The sequence below is a fragment of the Sander lucioperca genome, chromosome 17 (assembly GCF_008315115.2).
Source record: "Sander lucioperca isolate FBNREF2018 chromosome 17, SLUC_FBN_1.2, whole genome shotgun sequence".
NCBI lineage: Eukaryota > Metazoa > Chordata > Actinopteri > Perciformes > Percidae > Sander > Sander lucioperca.
The window spans coordinates 6,444,280-6,468,966 of NC_050189.1; the positions used below are offsets into that span (position 1 = coordinate 6,444,280).

At 40.7% G+C, this 24,687-nt stretch overlaps 2 protein-coding genes and 1 long non-coding RNA gene across 4 annotated transcripts; all 3 read left to right on the plus strand.

Moving 5' to 3' along the window:
• The first annotated feature begins 816 nt into the window (after positions 1–816).
• LOC116045606 lies at positions 817–9,586 on the plus strand. Its single transcript, XM_035994079.1, has 8 exons — positions 817–929; positions 2,341–2,630; positions 4,722–4,840; positions 5,022–6,857; positions 7,557–7,796; positions 7,930–8,154; positions 8,472–8,541; positions 8,713–9,586. The coding sequence occupies exons 2-8, from the start codon at positions 2,453–2,455 to the stop codon at positions 9,321–9,323; spliced, it is 3,279 nt and encodes a 1,092-aa protein (XP_035849972.1). The 5' UTR covers positions 817–929; positions 2,341–2,452; the 3' UTR covers positions 9,324–9,586.
• A 4,287-nt stretch (positions 9,587–13,873) lies between these two features.
• LOC116053438 lies at positions 13,874–21,919 on the plus strand. 2 transcript variants are annotated; one of them, XM_035994078.1, is made up of 8 exons: positions 13,874–13,996; positions 15,329–15,703; positions 16,336–16,454; positions 16,637–18,472; positions 19,170–19,409; positions 19,543–19,767; positions 20,085–20,154; positions 20,326–21,919. In XM_035994078.1, the coding sequence occupies exons 2-8, from the start codon at positions 15,526–15,528 to the stop codon at positions 21,411–21,413; spliced, it is 3,756 nt and encodes a 1,251-aa protein (XP_035849971.1). In that variant the 5' UTR covers positions 13,874–13,996; positions 15,329–15,525; the 3' UTR covers positions 21,414–21,919. The 2 variants fall into 2 exon arrangements, with proteins under 2 accessions (XP_035849971.1, XP_035849970.1); XM_035994077.1 differs by having other exon boundaries at positions 13,884–13,996; positions 15,414–15,703.
• A 1,808-nt stretch (positions 21,920–23,727) lies between these two features.
• Positions 23,728–24,687, plus strand: LOC118493635. Its single transcript, XR_004895588.1, has 2 exons — positions 23,728–23,946; positions 24,379–24,687. It is a non-coding gene; the product is annotated as an uncharacterized LOC118493635 (long non-coding RNA).

The window sequence follows — 24,687 nt, forward strand, 5'->3', positions numbered from 1 at the left end:
GACATGGACACTAGAGGGCACCTGTATCCCACTATGTAGGATATTCCCTAATGTTTGGATAAACAACTCAGATATCAGTATCTGCCAAGGTACAAAGACACACCTACAGTACAGTATACCATTAGTCACAACTCAAACAGCCAGGCGTGGTTCTATAAGGTTGTCTTTATGCTCAAGGATTTTTTTTATTTGATTCAGTGTACAAAAGTTCACATGGTTTAAAACATTTGTTAGTTTTGCTCTATTTCAACATATTATTTCATTAAGGAGACATGAAAGCATTTTCAGTATGACCTTTCAGTCCATTCAAAGAATATTAACAGTCCCATTTACTTAAGTTCAAAGTAACAGCTCCACTGCACTTAATAATACTTGATAAGAGGTTTTTTCATCACCTAGTCTCTGTTTATCAGATGGATATTGAGCACTAAAGGAGATTCACTTCTAGTTCATGTTTTGTGTACATACAGTACATACAAATACAGTATACAGTACAGTACATATGTACTGTGCCTTAGGAGTGTAAAAGTTGCTAATGAAATGAAAGCAGCATTTTAGAGGTGATAGTTTGTGGGGGAAAAAGTGAAATAACGAGATAATAGAGGGAACATTGGAGTATACAAATAAGATAGAATAGACATGTTACACTGGAAATATAACACTTTATAGTGTGATGAGAGGGTAAGAGGTAAGAATATCACGCTATAAATAACTCATCCAAATGAGCAGATCCTAGCCCTGTGTGTCGTATGCAGCAGGCATGAGGCTGCTATGACTCAGAAGGTGGCATACCTGAGCCATTGGTGTCAGCAAAGTATACTGAAGCTCAAACCTAATAAAACAAAAGAGCTGAGTAGCAGCTCTGTCACAAGACTTTGCCACTCAGCCCGTCATAACCAACAGGTCAGCCAGTGAAACCTGAGATAACCGTAAGTACTTATTCTTAGATGGTAAACTTGGTTTCTGTGTTAACGTTGTTTATGTTTTCAAGAAACATATTACTTAACTATGTTCTGTTCTTCTGATAGTTTAATTGTCAATTATTTGTCTAATTACCTTGACCTTTTTTTCTGGAATTTTATGAGAACTGCTTTAAAACACGATTTTAAACAGTTTAAAATCATTTTTTAAAACAGTTAGGACACATTTCATAGGTCTGCAGAAAAGAAAGCATTAGTTGACACTTTGGGATCCCTAGCTATAAAACATGGTAAAATAAAATACATTAGCAATAGATATACACAATACAGAAGAGATACAATATATCTCTGGGGTCATTGACCCCAAACTTCTTATTTATTCATGTTTTAAACTTAACTTTTATTCTATAACTTAACTTATTATGCTATTAGTCATGTGATAGCACAGTTGGAGTGGAGTCAGGAATTCATTTCACTGCTTCTTGTAAGTGTATGACTATGCATGTGACAAATAAAGAAGCTTGAAACACAAAGACCATCATTGTGTAAGATAACATATGGTACATTTGTAGGCTTTTGTCTGAGAATGACTTTTTGACAAACAAAAGGCATACTTTAATGCACATCCTCATATTTATTTATTTATTTCAGGTCTATTTAACAGGGACAATGCACACAAATAATACATATAAAAATGTCAAATGTGCCAGAATTAGCCAAAAGGCTATTTTACATCTGCTGTCCCTGGGCAGATCGTATAATGTCACACCTAAAAAGATAAAAGGATTATAAGTACATACAGGTTTAGCCCAATACAGGTAAAATTGACTATAAATGTAAAAAATAAAAAAATGACAAGATCAACATATAAACAAGAACAGATGGTCATTATCAACTTCAATACCAACACATACATATACACACACAAGCCACACGTTCAGTCCATGTAACAGACAACCTCATAGGCATAGCACAAGTGGCACAAACAGGCAGGACAGGAAAAACAAGATAGCATAACACACAAACATGCATATGTATCTCCTTGCTTGGTGTAATGGTAATGCTTTATGATCCAGTCTGTGGCAAAGGGAGGGTTCTTCAATACTTATCCACATATAGTGTTTTAACAGGGTCGAGTGAAATAAAAATATTAAAGGGAAAAGTTGGTTAATTTTGCAATTAGCCTATTATTATTATTATTATTTTTTATTATATTTTTTCATTTATTATTATCATCGTTATTTTTGATTGGGGTTAGTGGGGTTTGTTGGATTGAAAAAATCTACCCTGTGACACTATTCCCTATAAAGTAAGTTGTTTTTTCTTCTGTTTCAGCGTTAGCAGTAACGACATACTGCACCGTACCTCCCTGTGGTATGAAGTCACCATGGTGATATTTGACTTTGCTCTGCTTTCCCAGCACTAGGTGCGCAGATCAGCGGGATCACACGGCGACTGTAAACACACTGCTCCTCCAATCGGACGCTGCATATGATTGTCGTTCTTCGTCTCTTCACAAGAAGAGCGACACTATGGATGGTGTTTACCAGTACTCCGTTTTCTTTGAGTGGCACAGCAGTCTGCTCGGGGAGCAGGCGAAGAGGATAGAAACATATTTCCGTGTTCGGCGCAGATCCGGCGGAGGAGACTGCGGACCAGTGAGCAGGGTGAAGGATGACATCTACAGCGTTGCTTTCAAATGTCAAAAAGGTAGCCAATAAGATAAGACACCGTAGATTACTGATCAACTCATGTTCTATATGATGTAATGTCGTCTGTCTTATGTTGGATAAAGAGGTAGACTACCCTATGTTTGAACTACAAAGCAGGGGCGATTCTAGGGTCAGAGCTTTAGGGGTGCTGAGCACCCAATGAGCCCGACTGCCAACAAAAATATGTCTATTGAAAAATAACTTTATCATTTTAACATTGGTTCAACTAACTCCAACATCCAGATTGTTTTTCTTTTTTTTGAGACCTTTTCAGAGCACCAGCTTAATTGTGAGAGTTCACACAGACAGCCGCCTGTAACAAACACAAAACCTTCTTCACTCAGCTGGTTTTCCTGACCGTTAACTCCATGTGCCGAGAGAGAGAGAGAGAGAGAGAGAGAGAGAGAGAGAGAGAGAGAGAGAGAAAGAGAGAGAGAGAGTAATGCTATGAGTTCAGGAGTTAAGCCTGGTTCAGGTTAAATCCTCTGTGTGTGAGGAATGAATAAATACAGCAAAAGAAAAACATTAAACTTTCTTTTATTGTCTAGTTTGATAGTCAGCCACAACTGAAAAATAACAGATATAAATCTAGGAATGAATAACAATTCATTTAAAAAGCCACAGTGAGTGTTTTCACACATAGGCCTACTGGTAGTATACAGTGATATGTTTGTTTTTTCACTCTGGTCCAAACGCCAGGGCCAGAGTGATAGAGATGTTTCCATGACGACTGACCAGAAAAGACGCACGTGATGTGCGTTGCTATGGTACTGATAAACAAACCTGCTAATGCTAATTGGTTAGCTAGCAATAGACACCGAACTATTGACATTATACCCTATATCACATTTAACCGACGTGACATGTCAACGTCCTGGGCAACTTTTCTCCATGCAGCAGCCTTTCTGTTTATATCTGTATAAGAGAGGTCAGAGAGAATCGGACATTCAGACACTTATCACTCGTTCTAGTCTCTCTGCCTTTTCAACGGTGTAGTACGACGTCCGCTGGGGGCGTATTGCGTATTACGGAGCTGATTTCAACTGCCAGTGTGAAGGCGGCGTTATTATAGGTGTACACGTGATTCAGGTACTCACCGATATGGTTTGTGAGACACAGCTTTGGAGCAACTTAGTTGATTCACAACACTACATAACGGGTTCTCACTCTGCGTGTGTTTCGCGCTGGATGACGGTCGTGCTGAGCGGTACAGGTACAGAGGAGAAGTAGAAGAAGAGAAGAGGATGATACCATTTGCTAAGCGGGGATGTTTTCATTTTCATCCTTAACACATACATTTTAAACCACAAACTACGGAGTATGTTTTGGACATTATTTAACCTTGTCAAAGACGAACAAAAATGTTAGAATAACAACATTTCTAACTCCAAGTTTTAGGGGTGCTGAGCTCCTTTTTAGGGGTGCTTCAGCACCCCTAAAAAGGGGCTAGCCTCGCCCTTGCTACAAAGTAGGCTCACTGATATAAGTTTCACTCTCCCGAAAATGAAACCTAAACCAATTCTGCCACAGATGAGCTTTGGAAGTCGCCGAATATCTCGAAGAAGTAACGTTAGCCTATAGCTTAAGTATAGACTACCATGTAGAAAAGAATGTAACAATAACCCAATGCAAAAGATTAGTAGATTTCCAGTTTTCAGTCACTGCACCAGTTAACTGAATGTACAGTAGGCCTACTTTAGTAGAATCAGTTGTCTATAAAACTTGATTGCATGAGAAACAACAAAGCAGGTCATTATCAGTCATGTTGAAGTACTGTGTGTGTGTGTGTGTGTGTGTGTGTGTGTGTGTGTGTGTGTGTGTGTGTGTGTGTGTGTGTGTGTGTGTGTGTGAGTGAGTGAGTGTGTGTGTGTGTGTGTGTGTGTGTGTGTGTGTGTGTGAGTGTGTGTGTGTACACTGTGGGAGAGGGGGATTGAAACAGCAACTTTGCTCTTTTTGGAGAGAAGTAGGCTACACACTAGGCCTACATCCATTTTTGTTTTTTTCTATTAGTGACAAAAAAATGTTTTGTCAAATGAGCAGCAAGTCCATGATTTAAAACACAATACATAATGTCACATACTTTTAATAGATCAGCTGGCAGTCCTGCAGAAATCTGAGCATGTTGTGGATGGTGTGGCGTTCACTGTCCGAGGCACCATGGGACACATCATCTCCTCTCCAAGCCAGGATCCTACAGCTCCAGTACAGGTTAGCACAACATTTCTGTCATTCAATCAAGATTGTGTAGTCAAAAAATACATTTCTATTAACAGTTTCCCATTTCATGTCGTTATATGACACCAAAGAGGTCGTTTACTGCATCATAAACCAGTAAAGTTGTTGTTGTTGTTCTTGTTGTTGTCATTACTTGTATATCTCTTTTCATCAGAGCCCACAGTCCATTCCTGCCTCAACTCCTCCACCAAGTGGTGAAGAATATGAACTACAAGTTGATACTTACCTTCTTCGTTACTTTAAGGAATGTCCCAAGGCTGGGGAGAAACTAGAAAAAGAATTTGCCTCTGTGGCCTGCTCTGCTCAGCTTTACCCAGAGGAGGAGAGGGTGTCAGTTAGGCGTTTAGCTCAACCTGGTGCTGCAGGTGATGATAGAGACTGGAATGCCGAGGTAGACAAACTTTTTGATGGCTACCTGTGCCACTATGAGTTTAACGCTCATAAAGTTAAAGCTTTGCTTCAGTCCTGCAGCTCTCATCAGAGCACAGATGAGGTGAAGGTGTACAGCGAGGTTGGGATGGCTGTTGTTGTCGGGGAGCGTTCTCAGGTGAACGCCAGGTTGATGAATGTAGAGGACAGGTCAGGTATGAGTGAGAAGCAAACCAGCATTCGGCGGCTGGGCGAGGCCAAGCTCCGCCTCCTCTGGAAAGAGATCGAGCACAGTTTGGGACGAGATTGTCCAGGAGTGAAGGTAACGCAGGGAGCTGCCGGTCAGTTAGTTTTGGAAGGTTCTGCGGAGGAGATTCTTAAGGCTGGCGATTGGATCTCTGGTCAGGAGAATTTGGTGTTGGAAAAGACGGTTTCTGACATCAGCCCACGTTTGCTGGCCTTTCTAAGGAAGGCATACAGAGATCCAGGGGTGCTAAGTCACTTTTTAGGTGTCAGTGACAAGGTGGAAGTAGAGTTACGAGACACAGAGCTACGTTTGGTCTCCCTTTCCACTGATAATCTTGATGAAACAGAAAATGCACTGCAAGCTGAGATAAAGGAAGTCAAGATGGATGTTCCTAACTGCTCCGCTGAGCTTCAGGAAAAGCTTAAGTCCAAGACAAATGAGATGAACCAAGGGCAATACAGGGCTCAGGTCGTGTTTGGCTCAGACAGCTCGGTGTGCTTACTGGGCCACACCAAAGAGGTTGAAGAGCTGAGTGAAGCTGTCACACAGTTTATTTCGGACCAGTATAGTGTGCAAAACAAAGTCAATCTGCCTTTCTCAGAGTTAGCACAAGAGGTTTCACCAAGTGTTGCACATAATTTGGAATCTCTGAGTTTGAGTGAAGTAAACACAACAGTTGCGCACTACAGCCTCCGTGATGGGTTCCAGGTGCTGGTGTGTCAGGGTGACATCACCAAACAGGATGCTGATGCCCTGGTGAATGCTGCCAACGAAGATCTGGACCACGGTGGAGGGGTTGCTGCTGCACTGAGTAAAGCAGGTGGCCCTGAAGTACAGAGTGAGAGCACTGCCTTAGTAAAGTATAATGGGAAAATTCCTACAGGTGAAGTGGTAGTGACCACAGGGGGGAACTTAAAGTGCAAGAAACTGCTGCATGCTGTTGGGCCTGTAGGTGGAAAATCAGGTGGTAGAGAGGGGGTGTTACTGGAAAAAACTGTCCAGAAGGCTCTGAATTTAGCAGAGATGATGGAGTTCAGGTCCATAGCCATTCCCTGTATCAGCTCAGGGACATTCGGTCTCCCTGTTACTGTGTGCTCTGAGGCTATTGTTACTGCTGTTAAGAAGTTTGGCAGTTACGGGGGGAGAAGTCTGAGCAGAGTTATCCTGATTGATAACAGAGGAGAGGTGGTTAGGGCAATGCAGGAAGCATGTGACCGGCTTCTCCAAGGGATAAGTACTGGAAACAGTGCACCAAGAGATCTGGGCTTCCAGGTGGATGCTTCTGCCCAAGACACAGCAGGAGGAGCCACTGCTGGAGCTCCTGGAGGTGGTGTCCATGTAGAGATCATTCAGGGAACCATCGAGACCCAGCAGGTAAGACACGTTTCTGTGATTTGTAAGAAAATGTATCAAACCTGCTCATGGGAAGATTAGAACCATTCTCTGCAGAATGACTCGTGTTTAGGATACTTCATCAGCATGACATTATAAATTACTTTGCTTACCTTGATAATGTGCTAACAGTTTGATGTTTGGCAGGAGCTCCAACATTACACAAAACTACTGAATATCACATGCATTTAAAATGCTGCTGGCTCTATTTATGCCAGCTTGACCAATGTATTTTTCTAACAGCAAAGCTCAGTTGAAGATCCTATTACAGTTTGTCTATGCAGGAGGTGTTTTACACACATTTTTTCAGTCACCAATCTCAAGCCAAGTGGCTAAATGCTGACTCCCAATAAACGTTAATGTTGCCCCATGTCTGCTGGATGTGGACATAAGCAAGTGTTTGCTCACAAGTTTGCCATAATAATAATCTGTCATTATTGTGTTTACAGCCTATTTCTGCAGTGCCTTGTGTGTTTAGTATTTGTAAATCTGTCTGGTACTTTAGGCTCCATGTTAAAATTACCAGATGTTCCTGTTAAAAAGGGATTTGGATTTAGGAAGACACTGATGTTTTTTTATAAAGGGGAACTTTTATTTCTTTAATTAGGTTTCTAATATGAGAAAATAAATAAGCTATATAGTTGTGTGAAACCCCCATCACATATGCTGTTGTCCTCCCAGGTGGATGCCCTGGTATCGCCCATGGTTGGCCATGAGCCTCTCTCTACCCGTGTCGGAAACATTTTGTTTAAAATGGTTGGATCCCAGCTGAAGGCAAAGTTTAGAAAGGAAGCAGGAGAAGAAGAAACACTGCCTGGTGACCCAGTCCTGGTGGAGGGCTTGCCTGAACTCCCATCCAATGCAGTGTTCTTCCTCAACCTCATTCCCTGGGATGATGACCATGATGGAACTGCAGTCCAGGTGAAATATTGGAGGAGTGTTTTCAGTTGTGTCTTATCTTCTTGTTTAAGGAGCTGTTTTCCCGTTTTCTGCACCACAATACAGCATTTATTTTGTCTAGCCTTAAAAACCATTGAATTCTGACCTTTTACAGGTTCTGAGAATGGGCATCAATGAAATCCTAATTTCCTGTGCGAAAAGAGGGTTTGGATCCGTTGCCTTTCCTGTACTTGGAGCTGGGATTGTCCTGCATTTTCCTGACAGCGTGGTAGCCAGGGTTCTACTGGAGGAAGTTCATGCGTTTGGACAGAACCGAGCCAGCGGAACACCATTACTGGTCCGCATCGTCATCCACCCCAACGACGAGGAGTCTAGTGAGGTAATGGAAATGCATTGTACCATAAACACTGACTATCCATGATGAAACTCTAGAGTCTGCAGAGTGTCTGCTGTTAAATATAGTAAGTAAGTATATAGTAAGTACAGAAAAAAATGTCTTTTCTAAATTTATTTGGATTTCTTTGTGTGTAAACAGCAGTGAAGGCTTCAGAGGTTCAAATATCTTGGTAATGATATTAAGTGCAATTAATCTAGTGTATAAAAAATAACGCTATTTTATTAATGCCGGATCTACTTATACAAATAAATGTCAATCTTGAGCAATAAACATATTCCTCATTTTCCTTTTCTCTGCAGGCCTTCAAGTCTGTGCAGGAAGCTTTCCAACCCAAAGGATTCACAAAAAATGTTCACCAACCAGACCAAGGTGGGTATAGGTATTATGTGTCATCAAAGAATTGCAATTCAGTACTGAGTTACCTTAACTGAGTTACTTGTTCTCAAAAAGCATTAGAAAACTAAGCTTAAAAGCTAAAAAAAAAAAAGCAATCAAGCTAGAGACAAACATACTTAACAGAGTCATTATTCTCTTTTCTAGTGTCAGCTACAAGGAGGATCGTCCTGCTCGGGAAAACTGGATCTGGGAAAAGCAACCTAGCCAACACCATATTTGGAGAGAAATTGTTCACCACAAACCATACTCCCAACTCTGGAACAAGTGAATGTCAAGCTGAAACCAGATGTGTCAATGAAAGAAGCATCACTTTGATCGACACTCCTGGTTTCTTTGATGCAGGCAGGTCTGAGGAGGAGATGAAGCCTAAGATACTGAGGTGTATCACAGAGTGCGCTCCTTATCCTCATGCTTTTCTCATTGTGCTTAAAGTGGAGAAATTCACAGAGCACGAGCAGGCTGTCATCACTAAAATATGCCAGTATTTCACGGAAGATGCTTTAAAATATGCTGTAATTGTCTTCACTCATGGTGACCAGCTCCCTGAAGGAATGAAAATTGAGGACTTTGTCAGTCAGAATGAGAATCTGAGTGATCTGGTGAAGAAGTGCGGCGGCCGGTGCCACATCATGGATAATAAATACTGGAAGAACAAACAGCAGAATAGCTACAGGAGCAACCTGGTCCAGGTGGATGAGCTGCTTAACACCATAGACAAGATGTGTGATGGAAAACGATGGATGCTACACCAATAGGGTGTTACAAGAAGTGGAGAAAGAAATACAGAGAGAGGAAGAGATCATAAAACAGTCATCAGGAAACTTGCCACCGGAAGAGATCAGAAATCAGGCGAAAACCAAAGTGTCTGAGAAGTTTTTGATCCAATTGGCAGGTACTGACACAGGAGTATTGCTGGGAGCTTTTTTTTGGTGTGGCAGTGATGGTTGGATTAGTTCTCACAGCTCTGCGCAACTGTCAATCATTAAAGAAACTTGTGAATACAGTTCCAGCACTAAGAGGGGTGACAACAGTAGCAGCTGCTAGAGTGATGATGGGAGGCTTTGCTGTAGCAGGAGGAGCAATGGGTGGTGTTATTGGATATAAGGCAGTCGTACAGTCGAACTGAGTACACAGAGACGGAACAAGACGAGTCTAAAACTTTCTTTTATGGCAATGGTCTAAACGCGAAAATGAAACAAAGTTACCCAAGCGGCTCAAATAAAAGAAAAAGGCGAAAAGACATGTTTTCAGCAGTAGCAGGACCTTCATCAGCTCCCTTGGCTGATGATAGTGGTGGTGGTCTCGGCGGCAGTGTCAGTGTCATGCACAGTGAGGAGGAGACTCAGGAGGAGAGAGACAGAGATGAGGGAGTGAGGCTAGAACCTGCAGTAAGCACAACTCCCCTTAAAACACTTTGCCCCTTGATAAAACTGAGCCAAAAACTGAGTGGTGGACAAACTGTTGATGAGAACACTACAACAATAAAAGACGTAGGCATGCTTTACTGTATGATTGCATTAGTAGCCTATATAAACGTTGCACAACGTGCAAACGTTCTTAACGAGAATTGTAGCTTTTCTATCTGCATTGGCAGACAAAAACTCATGGTAGACCTCTTCAAATTAAAGCACAGGGCCTCTTGAAATACTAAAAAAAATATGTATTAAAATATATATATATATATATATATATATATATATATATATATATAGAGAGAGAGAGAGAGAGAGAGAGAGAGAGAGAGAGAGAGAGAGAGAGAGAGAGAGAGAGAGAGAGAACGGCTGTCAAACGATTACATTTTCTTAATCACGATTAATCGTTGAATTTCTATAGTTAATCACGATTAATCGCATATTTTATCACATGATTAAAATTGTATTATTTTGAATTTCAGAACTGTTTTTAAGTACATGTACATGTTGATTTTAAGATTTGTAGTTGTTTATTATTTATTTATTTATTGTAAACTAAAGAAAACTGTGTGAATCTTGTCACACATTTGAATCTAGAGTCAATATTAGGGTTGGGTATTGTTTGGTTTGGATACCGGTGCTAAAGCGGTACTTTTAAAACGGTACCGGTGCCTTAACGGTGCCTGAACCGATACTTTTTAAGAAAGTAAAAAAAAAGAAGGGTACTAAACAGTTGGTGGCATTAAAGAATGGCTTGTTTATTGCTAAGGCCATATCGTCAAAATGAAATGTTTTTTGGCACATTTATGTATATAGTGTATATTTATTTTAAGTTCTCATAACCTATACTGTCATATTTTGTGCAGAATTGTGTTCATTGTCTTTTGGCAATGTTGAAGGTGGAGATTGTGCACCTTAAAAAGTGTGTTTCCTGTTGTAATTCCATCACATCCTGTAAAGATGAAGTGCATCAAGTCAAATACAGTGTTGACATTTACTTTGTAATGTATTATACATTGAATGCAAATATGGGTAATTTTGCAATACAAACCTTTTTTGGTTCAGAGGTCAAGGTCAAGATATGTAGCCATAGGGACGCAGCACCATGGGGACGCCAAAGCAATGGTAAAAGGTTTGTTGTTGTTGGTATTTTCTATATGTAGCTGCTTTTGTGCGTTTCTAAATCATTTCTGCATTTCCTCAATGATATATAACATTTTAGAGGACTAACAGGCTAGAGTAGGCGCCCTATCTCATAAGATTCCATCATAGAATTTTGATATACTGTAGAAGAGGGAGCGGGGGGCTGGGCTTCTTGGCGTGGCCATAGTAGGATTCGTAATATCGCGAGCAGGGGCGCCGTGAGCGCTGAGCGAGCAGGTACAGTAGTGAGTTGTCATCTATGGAAAAAGATGGATAAAGCAAAAAAGCTGTCGGTGGCTAAAATAGAAAAACAAAGAGGGAAAAGGAGATAGCATGTCAATGGATGCAACATGAGTTAAATAAGTGGATGGTGAAAGGCAGGTAGGATATAAAGTGCGACGTCTGTGCTTGGAGGCTTGCAAATATTCATGTTAACAGACTAGCTAGCATTACTTTGCTAACACTGGGAATGTAGCAGCCAAATGGGGGTTTACGGCTAGCCTAGAATATGCAAAGCCGAGGTTGCTGAGCTGAAAACTGGAAAATATAAGGTACCATGTACAATAAATGACAAGACTCTGGAAAACATCACTAATGCAATAACTGTTTTACCATTAGCTGTCAGACATACAGGCTATAGTTACATCTGTTGGGTGACATTGAAGCTGTAATTACAGGGTCACACCTCTCTCTCTCTCTCTCTCTCTCTCTCTCTCTCTCTCTCTATTTAAAGGTCTATGCTAAGTGGCTCTCCATATTTGTACTTTTTAAAATCCAAAATGTGAATGTAATTTCAACAGCAGCACAACCTTAATCCATACTAGTTGTCTTATCTGATGCCATCACTAGGCTGATTTAAGAATTGAATTTAGGCTGCTATATTTAACAGTGAGTTCATTTCATTCAGGTGTGAGGATGGTGGATCAGGAAAGACAGGGGAAGGCAACAGGTAGGGCTAACATTAGGTTGAAGTGTAGGGGGAGCCACTTGATACCAATGTATTAATTTCTTAATATTATTAATATGGAAAAACTAATATGGAAAATCAATTACATAATGTTTGTTTGACAATATGTCTTAGTGGAGAAAAACAGGCAAGGAGTGAATTAGACAGACATGAGGTCGGCGATGGCATCAAGTAGAGATGAGATCAGTGATGACATCAGGTAGGAGTTCTATTAGACCACACAAAACTAAATGTCCAGTATGGTTTGAAGTTCTGTTGACCAACCTATTCACTGTGTCCTTTTTGGGCGAAAAATAGTGCAGACAGAGATGGAAAATATAACAATTAGCCTTTGTCTGACAGCATGATGTAGTAAACAAATCAGAACGCAAATTTAAACATCCGTAACGCATATGCTCGAATGCCATCAATGATGATTTATTTATTGTAATGAAAGTACAGTACAAGAAAAAAGTGGGCTACAATAATGTGGTTGCCACGGGGGCAACCAGGGGTGGTGATTAGGTTGCCACTTGTCACAATTTGGTTGCCAAGGCCAACCGTTAATGTTGAGCCTGTATTTATATATATGTATGTACACATATGTAATATACATGTATAATAATATGTAATTTTGGTAGGCCTACAGTGGCTGATATACTTTAAAATAAACCTTTATTATTTAAAGCTCATACATGATGGTGTCCGGTGTGTGAAATCTGCTCTTTCTTTCTCAGTTTACCGACTCTTGCTCTGTGATACACTCAGTTTCCAGTTTCCACCCAAAATGAATGAAATATAATGCTACAGTACTGTAATAAAGGCAACCGTCATGAAGGGAAAGACACAGAACATTTATTGTCTTCATGAATCACTGTACAATACTGAGAGTTGTAACTATTATTTACTGAACCCTCATTGATGTAAATGGGGTGAACAAAATTGTAGAAAATATTTCAAATTTTAGAATATTCATAGAATGACTTTGAAAGCACTGTGACATGGACACTAGAGGGCACCTGTATCCCACTATGTAGGATATTCCCTAATGTTTGGATAAACAACTCAGATATCAGTATCTGCCAAGGTACAAAGACACACCTACAGTACAGTATACCATTAGTCACAACTCAAACAGCCAGGCGTGGTTCTATAAGGTTGTCTTTATGCTCAAGGATTTTTTTTATTTGATTCAGTGTACAAAAGTTCACATGGTTTAAAACATTTGTTAGTTTTGCTCTATTTCAACATATTATTTCATTAAGGAGACATGAAAGCATTTTCAGTATGACCTTTCAGTCCATTCAAAGAATATTAACAGTCCCATTTACTTAAGTTCAAAGTAACAGCTCCACTGCACTTAATAATACTTGATAAGAGGTTTTTTCATCACCTAGTCTCTGTTTATCAGATGGATATTGAGCACTAAAGGAGATTCACTTCTAGTTCATGTTTTGTGTACATACAGTACATACAAATACAGTATACAGTACAGTACATATGTACTGTGCCTTAGGAGTGTAAAAGTTGCTAATGAAATGAAAGCAGCATTTTAGAGGTGATAGTTTGTGGGGGAAAAAGTGAAATAACGAGATAATAGAGGGAACATTGGAGTATACAAATAAGATAGAATAGACATGTTACACTGGAAATATAACACTTTATAGTGTGATGAGAGGGTAAGAGGTAAGAATATCACGCTATAAATAACTCATCCAAATGAGCAGATCCTAGCCCTGTGTGTGGTATGCAGCAGGCATGAGGCTGCTATGACTCAGAAGGTGGCATACCTGAGCCATTGGTGTCAGCAAAGTATACTGAAGCTCAAACCTAATAAAACAAAAGAGCTGAGTAGCAGCTCTGTCACAAGACTTTGCCACTCAGCCCGTCATAACCAACAGGTCAGCCAGTGAAACCTGAGATAACCGTAAGTACTTATTCTTAGATGGTAAACTTTGTTTCTGTGGTAACGTTGTTTATGTTTTCAAGAAACATATTACTTAACTATGTTCTGTTCTTCTGATAGTTTAATTGTCAATTATTTGTCTAATTACCTTGACCTTTTTTTCTGGAATTTTATGAGAACTGCTTTAAAACACAATTTTAAACAGTTTAAAATCATTTTTTAAAACAGTTAGGACACATTTCATAGGTCTGCAGAAAAGAAAGCATTACTTGACACTTTGGGATCCCTAGCTATAAAACATGGTAAAATAAAATACATTAGCAATAGATATACACAATACAGAAGAGATACAATATATCTCTGGGGTCATTGACCCCAAACTTCTTATTTATTCATGTTTTAAACTTAACTTTTATTCTATAACTTAACTTATTATGCTATTAGTCATGTGATAGATGTGATAGCACAGTTGGAGTGGAGTCAGGAATTCATTTCACTGCTTCTTGTAAGTGTATGACTATGCATGTGACAAATAAAGAAGCTTGAAACACAAAGACCATCATTGTGTAAGATAACATATGGTACATTTGTAGGCTTTTGTCTGAGAATGACTTTTTGACAAACAAAAGGCATACTTTAATGCACATCCTCATATTTATTTATTTATTTCAGGTCTATTTAACAGGGACAATGCACACAAATAATACATATAAAAATGTCAAATGTGCCAGAATTAGCCAAAAGGCTATTTTACATCTGCTGTCCCTGGGCAGATCGTATAATGTCACACCTAAAAAGATAAAAGGATTATAAGTACATACAGGTTTAGCCCAATACAGGTAAAATTGACTATAAATGTAAAAAATAAAAAAATGACAAGATCAACATATAAACAAGAACAGATGGTCATTATCAACTTCAATACCAACACATACATATACACACACAAGCCAAACGTTCAGTCCATGTAACAGACAACCTCATAGGCATAGCACAAGTGGCACAAACAGGCAGGACAGGAAAAACAAGATAGCATAACACACAAACATGCATATGTATCTCCTTGCTTGGTGTAATGGTAATGCTTTATGATCCAGTCTGTGGCAAAGGGAGGGTTCTTCAATACTTATCCACATATAGTGTTTTAACAGGGTCGAGTGAAATAAAAATATTAAAGGGAAAAGTTGGTTAATTTTGCAATTAGCCTATTATTATTATTATTTTTTATTATATTTTTTCATTTATTATTATCATCGTTATTTTTTATTGGGGTTAGTGGGGTTTGTTGGATTGAAAAAATCTACCCTGTGACACTATTCCCTATAAAGTAAGTTGTTTTTTCTTCTGTTTCAGCGTTAGCAGTAACGACATACTGCACCGTACCTCCCTGTGGTATGAAGTCACCATGGTGATATTTGACTTTGCTCTGCTTTCCCAGCACTAGGTGCGCAGATCAGCGGGATCACACGGCGACTGTAAACACACTGCTCCTCCAATCGGACGCTGCATATGATTGTCGTTCTTCGTCTATTCACAAGAAGAGCGACACTATGGATGGTGTTTACCAGTACTCCGTTTTCTTTGAGTGGCACAGCAGTCTGCTCGGGGAGCAGGCGAAGAGGATAGAAACATATTTCCGTGTTCGGCGCAGATCCGGCGGAGGAGACTGCGGACCAGTGAGCAGGGTGAAGGATGACATCTACAGCGTTGCTTTCAAATGTCAAAAAGGTAGCCAATAAGATAAGACACCGTAGATTACTGATCAACTCATGTTCTATATGATGTAATGTCGTCTGTCTTATGTTGGGTAAAGAGGTAGACTACCCTATGTTTGAACTACAAAGTAGGCTCACTGATATAAGTTTCACTTTCCCGAAAATGAAACCTAAACCAATTCTGTCACAGATGAGCTTTGGAAGTCGCCGAATATCTCGAAGAAGTAACGTTAGCCTATAGCTTAAGTATAGACTACCATGTAGAAAAGAATAACAATAACCCAATGCAAAAGATTAGTAGATTTCCAGTTTTCAGTCACTGCACCAGTTAACTGAATGTACAGTAGGCCTACTTTAGTAGAATCAGTTGTCTATAAAACTTGATTGCATGAGAAACAACAAAGCAGGTCATTATCAGTCATGTTGAAGTACTGTGTGTGTGTGTGTGTGTGTGTGTGTGTGTGTGTACACTGTGGGAGAGGGGGATTGAAACAGCAACTTTGCTCTTTTTGGAGAGAAGTAGGCTACACACTAGGCCTACATGCATTTTTGTTTTTTTCTATTAGTGACAAAAAAATGTTTTGTCAAATGAGCAGCAAGTCCATGATTTAAAACACAATAAATAATGTCACATACTTTTAATAGATCAGCTGGCAGTCCTGCAGAAATCTGAGCATGTTGTGGATGGTGTGGCGTTCACTGTCCGAGGCACCATGGGACACATCATCTCCTCTCCAAGCCAGGATCCTACAGCTCCAGTACAGGTTAGCACAACATTTCTGTCATTCAATCAAGATTGTGTAGTCAAAAAATACATTTCTATTAACAGTTTCCCATTTCATGTTGTTATATGACACCAAAGAGGTTGTTCACTGCATCAGTAAAGTTGTTGTTGTTGTTGTTGTTGTTATTGTTGTCATTATACTTGTATATCTCTTTTCATCAGAGCCCACAGTCCATTCCTGCCTCAACTCCTCCACCAAGTGGTGAAGAATATGAACTACAAGTTGATACTTACCTTCTTCGTTACTTTAAGGAATGTCCCAAGGCTGGGGAGAAACTAGAAAAAGAATTTGCCTCTGTGGCCTGCTCTGCTCAGCTTTACCCACAGGAGGAGAGGGTGTCAGTTAGGCGTTTAGCTCAACCTGGTGCTGCAGGTGATGATAGAGACTGGAATTCCGAGGTAGACAAACTTTTTGATGGCTACCTGTGCCACTATGAGTTTAACGCTCATAAAGTTAAAGCTTTGCTTCAGTCCTGTAGCTCTCATCAGAGCACAGATGAGGTCAAGGTGTACAGCGAGGTTGGGATGGCTGTTGTTGTCGGGGAGCATTCTCAGGTGAACGCCAGGTTGATGAATGTAGAGGACAGGTCAGGTATGAGTGAGAAGCAAACCAGCATTCGGCGACTGGGCGAGGCCAAGCTCCGCCTCCTCTGGAAAGAGATCGAGCACAGTTTGGGACGAGATTGTCCAGGAGTGAAGGTAACGCAGGGAGCTGCCGGTCAGTTAGTTTTGGAAGGTTCTGCGGAAGAGATTCTTAAGGCTGGCGATTGGATCTCTGGTCAGGAGAATTTGGTGTTGGAAAAGACAGTTTCTGACATCAGCCCACGTTTGCTGGCCTTTCTAAGGAAGGCATACAGAGATCCAGGGGTGCTAAGTCACTTTTTAGGTGTCAGTGACAAGGTGGAAGTAGAGTTACGAGACACAGAGCTACGTTTGGTCTCCCTTTCCACTGATAATCTTGATGAAACAGAAAATGCACTGCAAGCTGAGATAAAGGAAGTCAAGATGGATGTTCCTAACTGCTCCGCTGAGCTTCAGGAAAAGCTTAAGTCCAAGACAAATGAGATGAACCAAGGGCAATACAGGGCTCAGGTCGTGTTTGGCTCAGACAGCTCGGTGTGCTTACTGGGCCACACCAAAGAGGTTGAAGAGCTGAGTGAAGCTGTCACACAGTTTATTTCGGACCAGTATAGTGTGCAAAACAAAGTCAATCTGCCTTTCTCAGAGTTAGCACAAGAGGTTTCACCAAGTGTTGCACATAATTTGGAATCTCTGAGTTTGAGTGAAGTAAACGCAACAGTTGCGCACTACAGCCTCCATGATGGGTTCCAGGTGCTGGTGTGTCAGGGTGACATCACCAAACAGGATGCTGATGCCCTGGTGAATGCTGCCAACGAAGATCTGGACCACGGTGGAGGGGTTGCTGCTGCACTGAGTAAAGCAGGTGGCCCTGAAGTACAGAGTGAGAGCACTGCCTTAGTAAAGTATAATGGGAAAATTCCTACAGGTGAAGTGGTAGTGACCACAGGGGGGAACTTAAAGTGCAAGAAACTGCTGCATGCTGTTGGGCCTGTAGGTGGAAAATCAGGTGGTAGAGAGGGGGTGTTACTGGAAAAAACTGTCCAGAAGGCTCTGAATTTAGCAGAGATGATGGAGTTCAGGTCCATAGCCATTCCCTGTATCAGCTCAGGGACATTCGGTCTCCCTGTTACTGTGTGCTCTGAGGCTATTGTTACTGCTGTTAAGAAGTTTGGCAGTTACGGGGGGAGAAGTCTGAGCAGAGTTATCCTGATTGATAACAGAGGAGAGGTGGTTAGGGCAATGCAGGAAGCATGTGACCGGCTTCTCCAAGGGATAAGTACTGGAAACAGTGCACCAAGAGATCTGGGCTTCCAGGTGGATGCTTCTGCCCAAGACACAGCAGGAGGAGCCACTGCTGGAGCTCCTGGAGGTGGTGTCCATGTAGAGATCATTCAGGGAACCATCGAGACCCAGCAGGTAAGACACGTTTCTGTGATTTGTAAGAAAATGTATCAAACCTGCTCATGGGAAGATTAGAACCACTCTCTGCAGAATGACTCGTGTTTAGGATACTTCATCAGCATGACATTATAAATTACTTTGCTTACCTTGATAATGTGCTAACAGTTTGATGTTTGGCAGGAGCTCCAACATTACACAAAACTACTGAATATCACATGCATTTAAAATGCTGCTGGCTCTATTTATGCCAGCTTGACCAATGTATTTTTCTAACAGCAAAGCTCAGTTGAAGATCCTATTACAGTTTGTCTATGCAGGAGGTGTTTTACACACATTTTTTCAGTCACCAATCTCAAGCCAAGTGGCTAAATGCTGACTCCCAATAAACGTTAATGTTGCCCCATGTCTGCTGGATGTGGACATAAGCAAGTGTTTGCTCACAAGTTTGCCATAATAATAATCTGTCATTATTGTGTTTACAGCCTATTTCTGCAGTGCCTTGTGTGTTTAGTATTTGTAAATCTGTCTGGTACTTTAGGCTCCATGTTAAAATTACCAGATGTTCCTGTTAAAAAGGGATTTGGATTTAGGAAGACACTGATGTTTTTTTATAAAGGGGAACTTTTATTTCTTTAATTAGGACTAATATGAGAAAATAAATAAGCTATATAGTTGTGTGAAACCCCCATCACATATGCTGTTGTCCTCCCAGGTGGATGCCCTGGTATCGCCCATGGTTGGCCATGAGCCTCTCTCTACCCGTGTCGGAAACATTTTGTTTAAAATGGTTGGATCCCAGCTGAAGGCAAAGTTTAGAAAGGAAGCAGGAGAAGAAGAAACACTGCCTGGTGACCCAGTCCTGGTGGAGGGCTTGCCTGAACTCCCATCCAATGCAGTGTTCTTCCTCAACCTCATTCCCTGGGATGATGACCATGATGGAACTGCAGTCCAGGTGAAATATTGGAGGAGTGTTTTCAGTTGTGTCCTATCTTCTTGTTTAAGGAGCTGTTTTCCCGTTTTCTGCACCACAATACAGCATTTATTTTGTCTAGCCTTAAAAACCATTGAATTCTGACCTTTTACAGGTTCTGAGAATGGGCATCAATGAAATCCTAATTTCCTGTGCGAAAAGAGGGTTTGGATCCGTTGCCTTTCCTGTACTTGGAGTTGGGATTGCCCTGCATTTTCCTGACAGCGTGGTAGCCAGGGTTCTACTGGAGGAAGTTCATGCGTTTGGACAGAACCGAGCCAGCGGAACACCATTACTGGTCCGCATCGTCATCCACCCCAACGACGAGGAGTCTAGTGAGGTAATGGAAATGCATTGTACCATAAACACTGACTATCCATGATGAAACTCTAGAGTCTGCAGAGTGTCTGCTGTTAAATATAGTAAGTAAGTATATAGTAAGTACAGAAAAAAATGTCTTTTCTAAATTTATTTGGATTTCTTTGTGTGTAAACAGCAGTGAAGGCTTCAGAGGTTCAAATATCTTGGTAATGATATTAAGTGCAATTAATCTAGTGTATAAAAAATAACGCTATTTTATTAATGCCGGATCTACTTATACAAATAAATGTCAATCTTGAGCAATAAACATATTCCTCATTTTCCTTTTCTCTGCAGGCCTTCAAGTCTGTGCAGGAAGCTTTCCAACCCAAAGGATTCACAAAAAATGTTCACCAACCAGACCAAGGTGGGTATAGGTATTATGTGTCATCAAAGAATTGCAATTCAGTACTGAGTTACCTTAACTGAGTTACTTGTTCTCAAAAAGCATTAGAAAACTAAGCTTAAAAGCTAAAAAAAAAAAAGCAATCAAGCTAGAGACAAACATACTTAACAGAGTCATTATTCTCTTTTCTAGTGTCAGCTACAAGGAGGATCGTCCTGCTCGGGAAAACTGGATCTGGGAAAAGCAACCTAGCCAACACCATATTTGGAGAGAAATTGTTCACCACAAACCATACTCCCAACTCTGGAACAAGTGAATGTCAAGCTGAAACCAGATGTGTCAATGAAAGAAGCATCACTTTGATCGACACTCCTGGTTTCTTTGATGCAGGCAGGTCTGAGGAGGAGATGAAGCCTAAGATACTGAGGTGTATCACAGAGTGCGCTCCTGGTCCTCATGCTTTTCTCATTGTGCTTAAAGTGGAGAAATTCACAGAGCACGAGCAGGCTGTCATCACTAAAATATGCCAGTATTTCACGGAAGATGCTTTAAAATATGCTGTAATTGTCTTCACTCATGGTGATCAGCTCCCTAAAGGGATGAAAATTGAGGACTTTGTCAGTCAGAATGAGAATCTGAGTGATCTGATGAAGAAGTGCGGCGGCCGGTGCCACATCATGGATAATAAATACTGGAAGAACAAACAGCAGAATAGCTACAGGAGCAACCTGGTCCAGGTGGATGAGCTGCTTAACACCATAGACAAGATGGTGGTGGAAAACAAAGGATGCTACACCAATAGGGTGTTACAAGAAGTGGAGAAAGAAATACAGAGAGAGGAAGAGATCATAAAACAGTCATCAGGAAACTTGCCACCGCAAGAGATCAGAAATCAGGCGAAAACCAAAGTGTCTGAGAAGTTTTTGATCCAATTGGCAGGTACTGGCACAGGAGCATTGCTGGGAGCTTTTTTTGGCGTGGCAGTGATGGTTAGATTAGTTCTCACAGCTCTGTGCAACTGTCAATCATTAAAGAAACTTGTGACAACAGCAGCAGCAGGAGGCGTAGAAGTAGCGGGACTGGCAGCTGGAGTGATGGCAAGCTTTGCTGTTGCAGGAGGAGCAATGGGTGGTGTTATTGGATATGAGGCAGCCGAGGAAGCAAAATCTCCATCGGAGGCAGTAGAGATTGCAGCCAATGCTGTCATGAACCAAGCAAAAGATGCTTTAAAGCTTCAAACTTTTTTGCCACTTGGGTTCAGCGGAACAGGAAAACATTAAGAACAATATTAACACATCTACTAGATGCTGAGCAACATAAGCAATCATTTGTAGTCGTGTTTCTGGCCGGCTGGCGAATATGAGTTCAACATTCACTCTCCTTTTATGTCTGTTTTTGTCTTCACCAACTCGGGAGGGAAATTTCTGGCTCTTTAGCTGCTAAATGCTCTACTATGTTGACCAGTAAATCACTACCTTTGTCTGTTTGGTGCTGGGCTGGTAGCATACAGTGGGGTTTATTAAAGCTTATTTGATGAAAACAGCTGCCTGCTGAGGTTAGAAATGAGGTTAATAAGAGTTTGTGGGCCATTAATAAAAGTGATAATTCTTTGCAGGTTTGACACTGCAAGCGACAACTTCCACAGCACGCATAGTCACTTAATCCATTGTTAATAGAACAAAAATGGATGAGTACAGCTTTAACTAAATAGAATAATGTTATGTGCCAAGAATAAGGTGAAAGTAATATCTCTGCTATTACTCATTTGTAAATTATTTGTAAAATATGTCAGTCAAGTCAAGTTGTGGTTTGAATGTTGTCTCCATATCTAAATATGTTTCTTAACAATAAAAGCATTGATTGCTCACACATTTTCTCATTTGTCCATTTCGTTTTATAATGAGGCTGTATGTTTACTCTGCACCTGCAATCTCTGATCACCAGAGGGCCCCCTTAAGCAAGAAAAATACTTTGTTTAATCAGAAGCCACTGGAACATATTCTGGCACATCCTGTAAAGATGAGGTGCATCAAGTCAAATACAATGTTGACATTTACTTTGTGATGTATTATACATTGGATGCAGATATGGGTGATTTTGTAATGCAAAACCTTTTTTGGTTCAGAGGTCAAGTCACAGTGCTGATATGTAGCCTAGAGGGAGGGTTTCTTTGTTAGAGCTGTATCTGAAAACATTCAGCCACAGACATACTGTTCCCGAATTACAGTTATTATTTATTTCAGCCATCATCATTTAATATAATTATGGTTAATTTTTTTTTAGCCAATTGTCCTGCATGTCGACGAAAGACTCATCCTGTATTGAATGACATGACATCAGGATTATTTTCTCAGACTTTGAAAGAGGACAATATTGAACACACAGGCTAATTAGCACAAATCATGACTGGTACAATGGTCTCGGTGTGAAAAATTGGTATCTGCCCCTTTAACACCGTTTCTCAGCGCACACAGGTGATATCAATTAAAGTTGATGGACACTGAGCCTTGAACGTCACACTCGCGCTCTATTTAGCCTCAGCTTCTGGCTGGAGTAGGGAGTCAGCACCTTCTTTTCACACAAAATGACATTCTGTGACACTCTTGTCTTTTTATGAAACTGGTTGTCAGTAAAATGGCTGGCAAACAACATCAGCAAGAAGGTCAACATGAATATAAGTAGGAACAGAATCAGTTCTGCTGTTCAGTATGTCTGGAGCTGCTAAAAGAGCCAGTCACCATTCCCTGTGGACACAATTACTGCAAAGGATGTATTGAGGGTTGCTGGGAACATAAAGAGAAGAAGGGAAAGTACAGCTGCCCTCAGTGCAGGGAGACCTTCACCACGAGGCCTGTTCTGCGGAGGAACAACATGCTGGCTGAGGTGAGGGGTGAATTATACCTGCTCTTACCTGTACTTAGCAGATAGCATATTAACATGTAAGCAATTGATCATGTCAAAAACAGCAGCCAATTGTACATGATCAATTGCATACATTTACAAAAGCAATTGCAATTTGACCAAAAAACAATGATAAATTGCTTTTATCTTGTGTACAAGTGACCATCATATGTAGGTTGAACAAGCAGTTTTGAGTGTCAATTGTGATCGGAGAAATGTACCAAAGTGACTGAGAAAAACTGTAAAATAATGAAACAGACTTGCAGTATAGTACTGATAGGAAGAGGCCTAGATGGAGAAATCATCTTGGCCACGATTGGTTTACGCTATACATCAACCTGATGACATAAAAATGTTAGAACAGGAAAGTTTTGTGAGGTCATTTAAAGTTTGTCCAACAGTCACACAATAATATAAAATGAAAAATAATTTAAGATGTCAAAAAAATGTGCTATGTGCTTTTGGAATGCAGCTAATTAACTATATAGTGGTATGTTTCATTTTACCCCATGCATTCAATTTCTTGGTCATTAGTAATTAACCCTCCCTATCATCCTCAGGTTGAGATGCTGAAGAAGGCTTCTCCCCCTGCTGCTGAGGCCTGTGTCGGCCCAAAAGATGTCTGTGATTTCTGCCGTGGGACCAAACGACACTGCCACTATGTCTTGCCTGACGTGCTTTGCATCTAACTGTCCCGTTCACCTGCAGCCTCACCAGTGTTCCTGTGTTGAAGAAGCACCAGCTGGTCTCTGCTACAATCCCACTGCAGGAAAAGATGTGTAGGAAACACAACAAGCTGATGGAGATCTACTGTCAGACAGACAAGCAGCTTGTTTGCTTTCTGTGCGTTTTATAGATAAGCATAAGGGCCATGGAACAATTCCTGTTTCAAGACCGAAGGCTGACCCAGAGGTAGAAACAAAACCTCTTAGACTGAAGTCCAACACATTCACTTCACGCCATTATCTGTCCACAGTGTTCCCTTTCAAAGTCCCAATGGATGTTTTTCACAGCAGACATTTTTGACTTGGCATAGTAGGAAAAGCACAGCTGAAATTGATAACCTTAATGATGGCTCAATTCCATCAAGTGTCCCAGTAAGCTATTTCAGTGAGTCAGCATGCACAATACCAGGGCCTCTCCTAAGTGGAATGCAGCCAACATTAATAGAGGTCGACCGATATGGGTTTTCTCTGGCCGATGCTGATCTTTAGAAATCAGGGTCAGCCAATAAATGCTGCCGATTTATTTTGGCCGGTATTTGGCCAATATGTGCTTGTTTTTAAACCTCTCTCTCTCTCTCTCTTGAGAGAGAATAAAAAATAATGTGATGTGTGCCAACAGAGTTGTGCCCAGACTGCGCTGAGCTGTGAAAATATCTTTGCCGAGCTGATCTCCATTCAAAGACGATGCAGAGAGGTGAAGCAGCTGACCGGAGATCAGGAGAACACTGCCGTCGCTCAGGCTCAAGAGCTGAAGCTGCAGCTGGAGGAGGAGATCAGCACGCTGAGGAGAGACTGACCATCACATCCATATGATTAGGGTGCCAGACACTATAGTGTTTTTGACCTTTTTTTTTTTTTTTTTTTTTTAAGAAGATGTTTTAAAGATTCTTTGAAATGCATGCATTGTTGAATAAACAAGTTTCCTGCA

Excerpts from the sequence above, each read along its gene's own strand:
- LOC116045606 (XM_035994079.1), top strand. The coding sequence starts at position 2,453 with ATGGATGGTGTTTACCAGTACTCCGTTTTCTTTGAGTGGCACAGCAGT. Across the intron at positions 2,631-4,721 it reads TGCTTTCAAATGTCAAAAAG|ATCAGCTGGCAGTCCTGCAG; the intron begins GTAGCCAATAAG and ends TACTTTTAATAG. Across the intron at positions 8,155-8,471 it reads ACGACGAGGAGTCTAGTGAG|GCCTTCAAGTCTGTGCAGGA; the intron begins GTAATGGAAATG and ends TTTTCTCTGCAG.
- LOC116053438 (XM_035994078.1), top strand. The coding sequence starts at position 15,526 with ATGGATGGTGTTTACCAGTACTCCGTTTTCTTTGAGTGGCACAGCAGT. Across the intron at positions 16,455-16,636 it reads ATCCTACAGCTCCAGTACAG|AGCCCACAGTCCATTCCTGC; the intron begins GTTAGCACAACA and ends TCTTTTCATCAG. Across the intron at positions 20,155-20,325 it reads TGTTCACCAACCAGACCAAG|TGTCAGCTACAAGGAGGATC; the intron begins GTGGGTATAGGT and ends TCTCTTTTCTAG.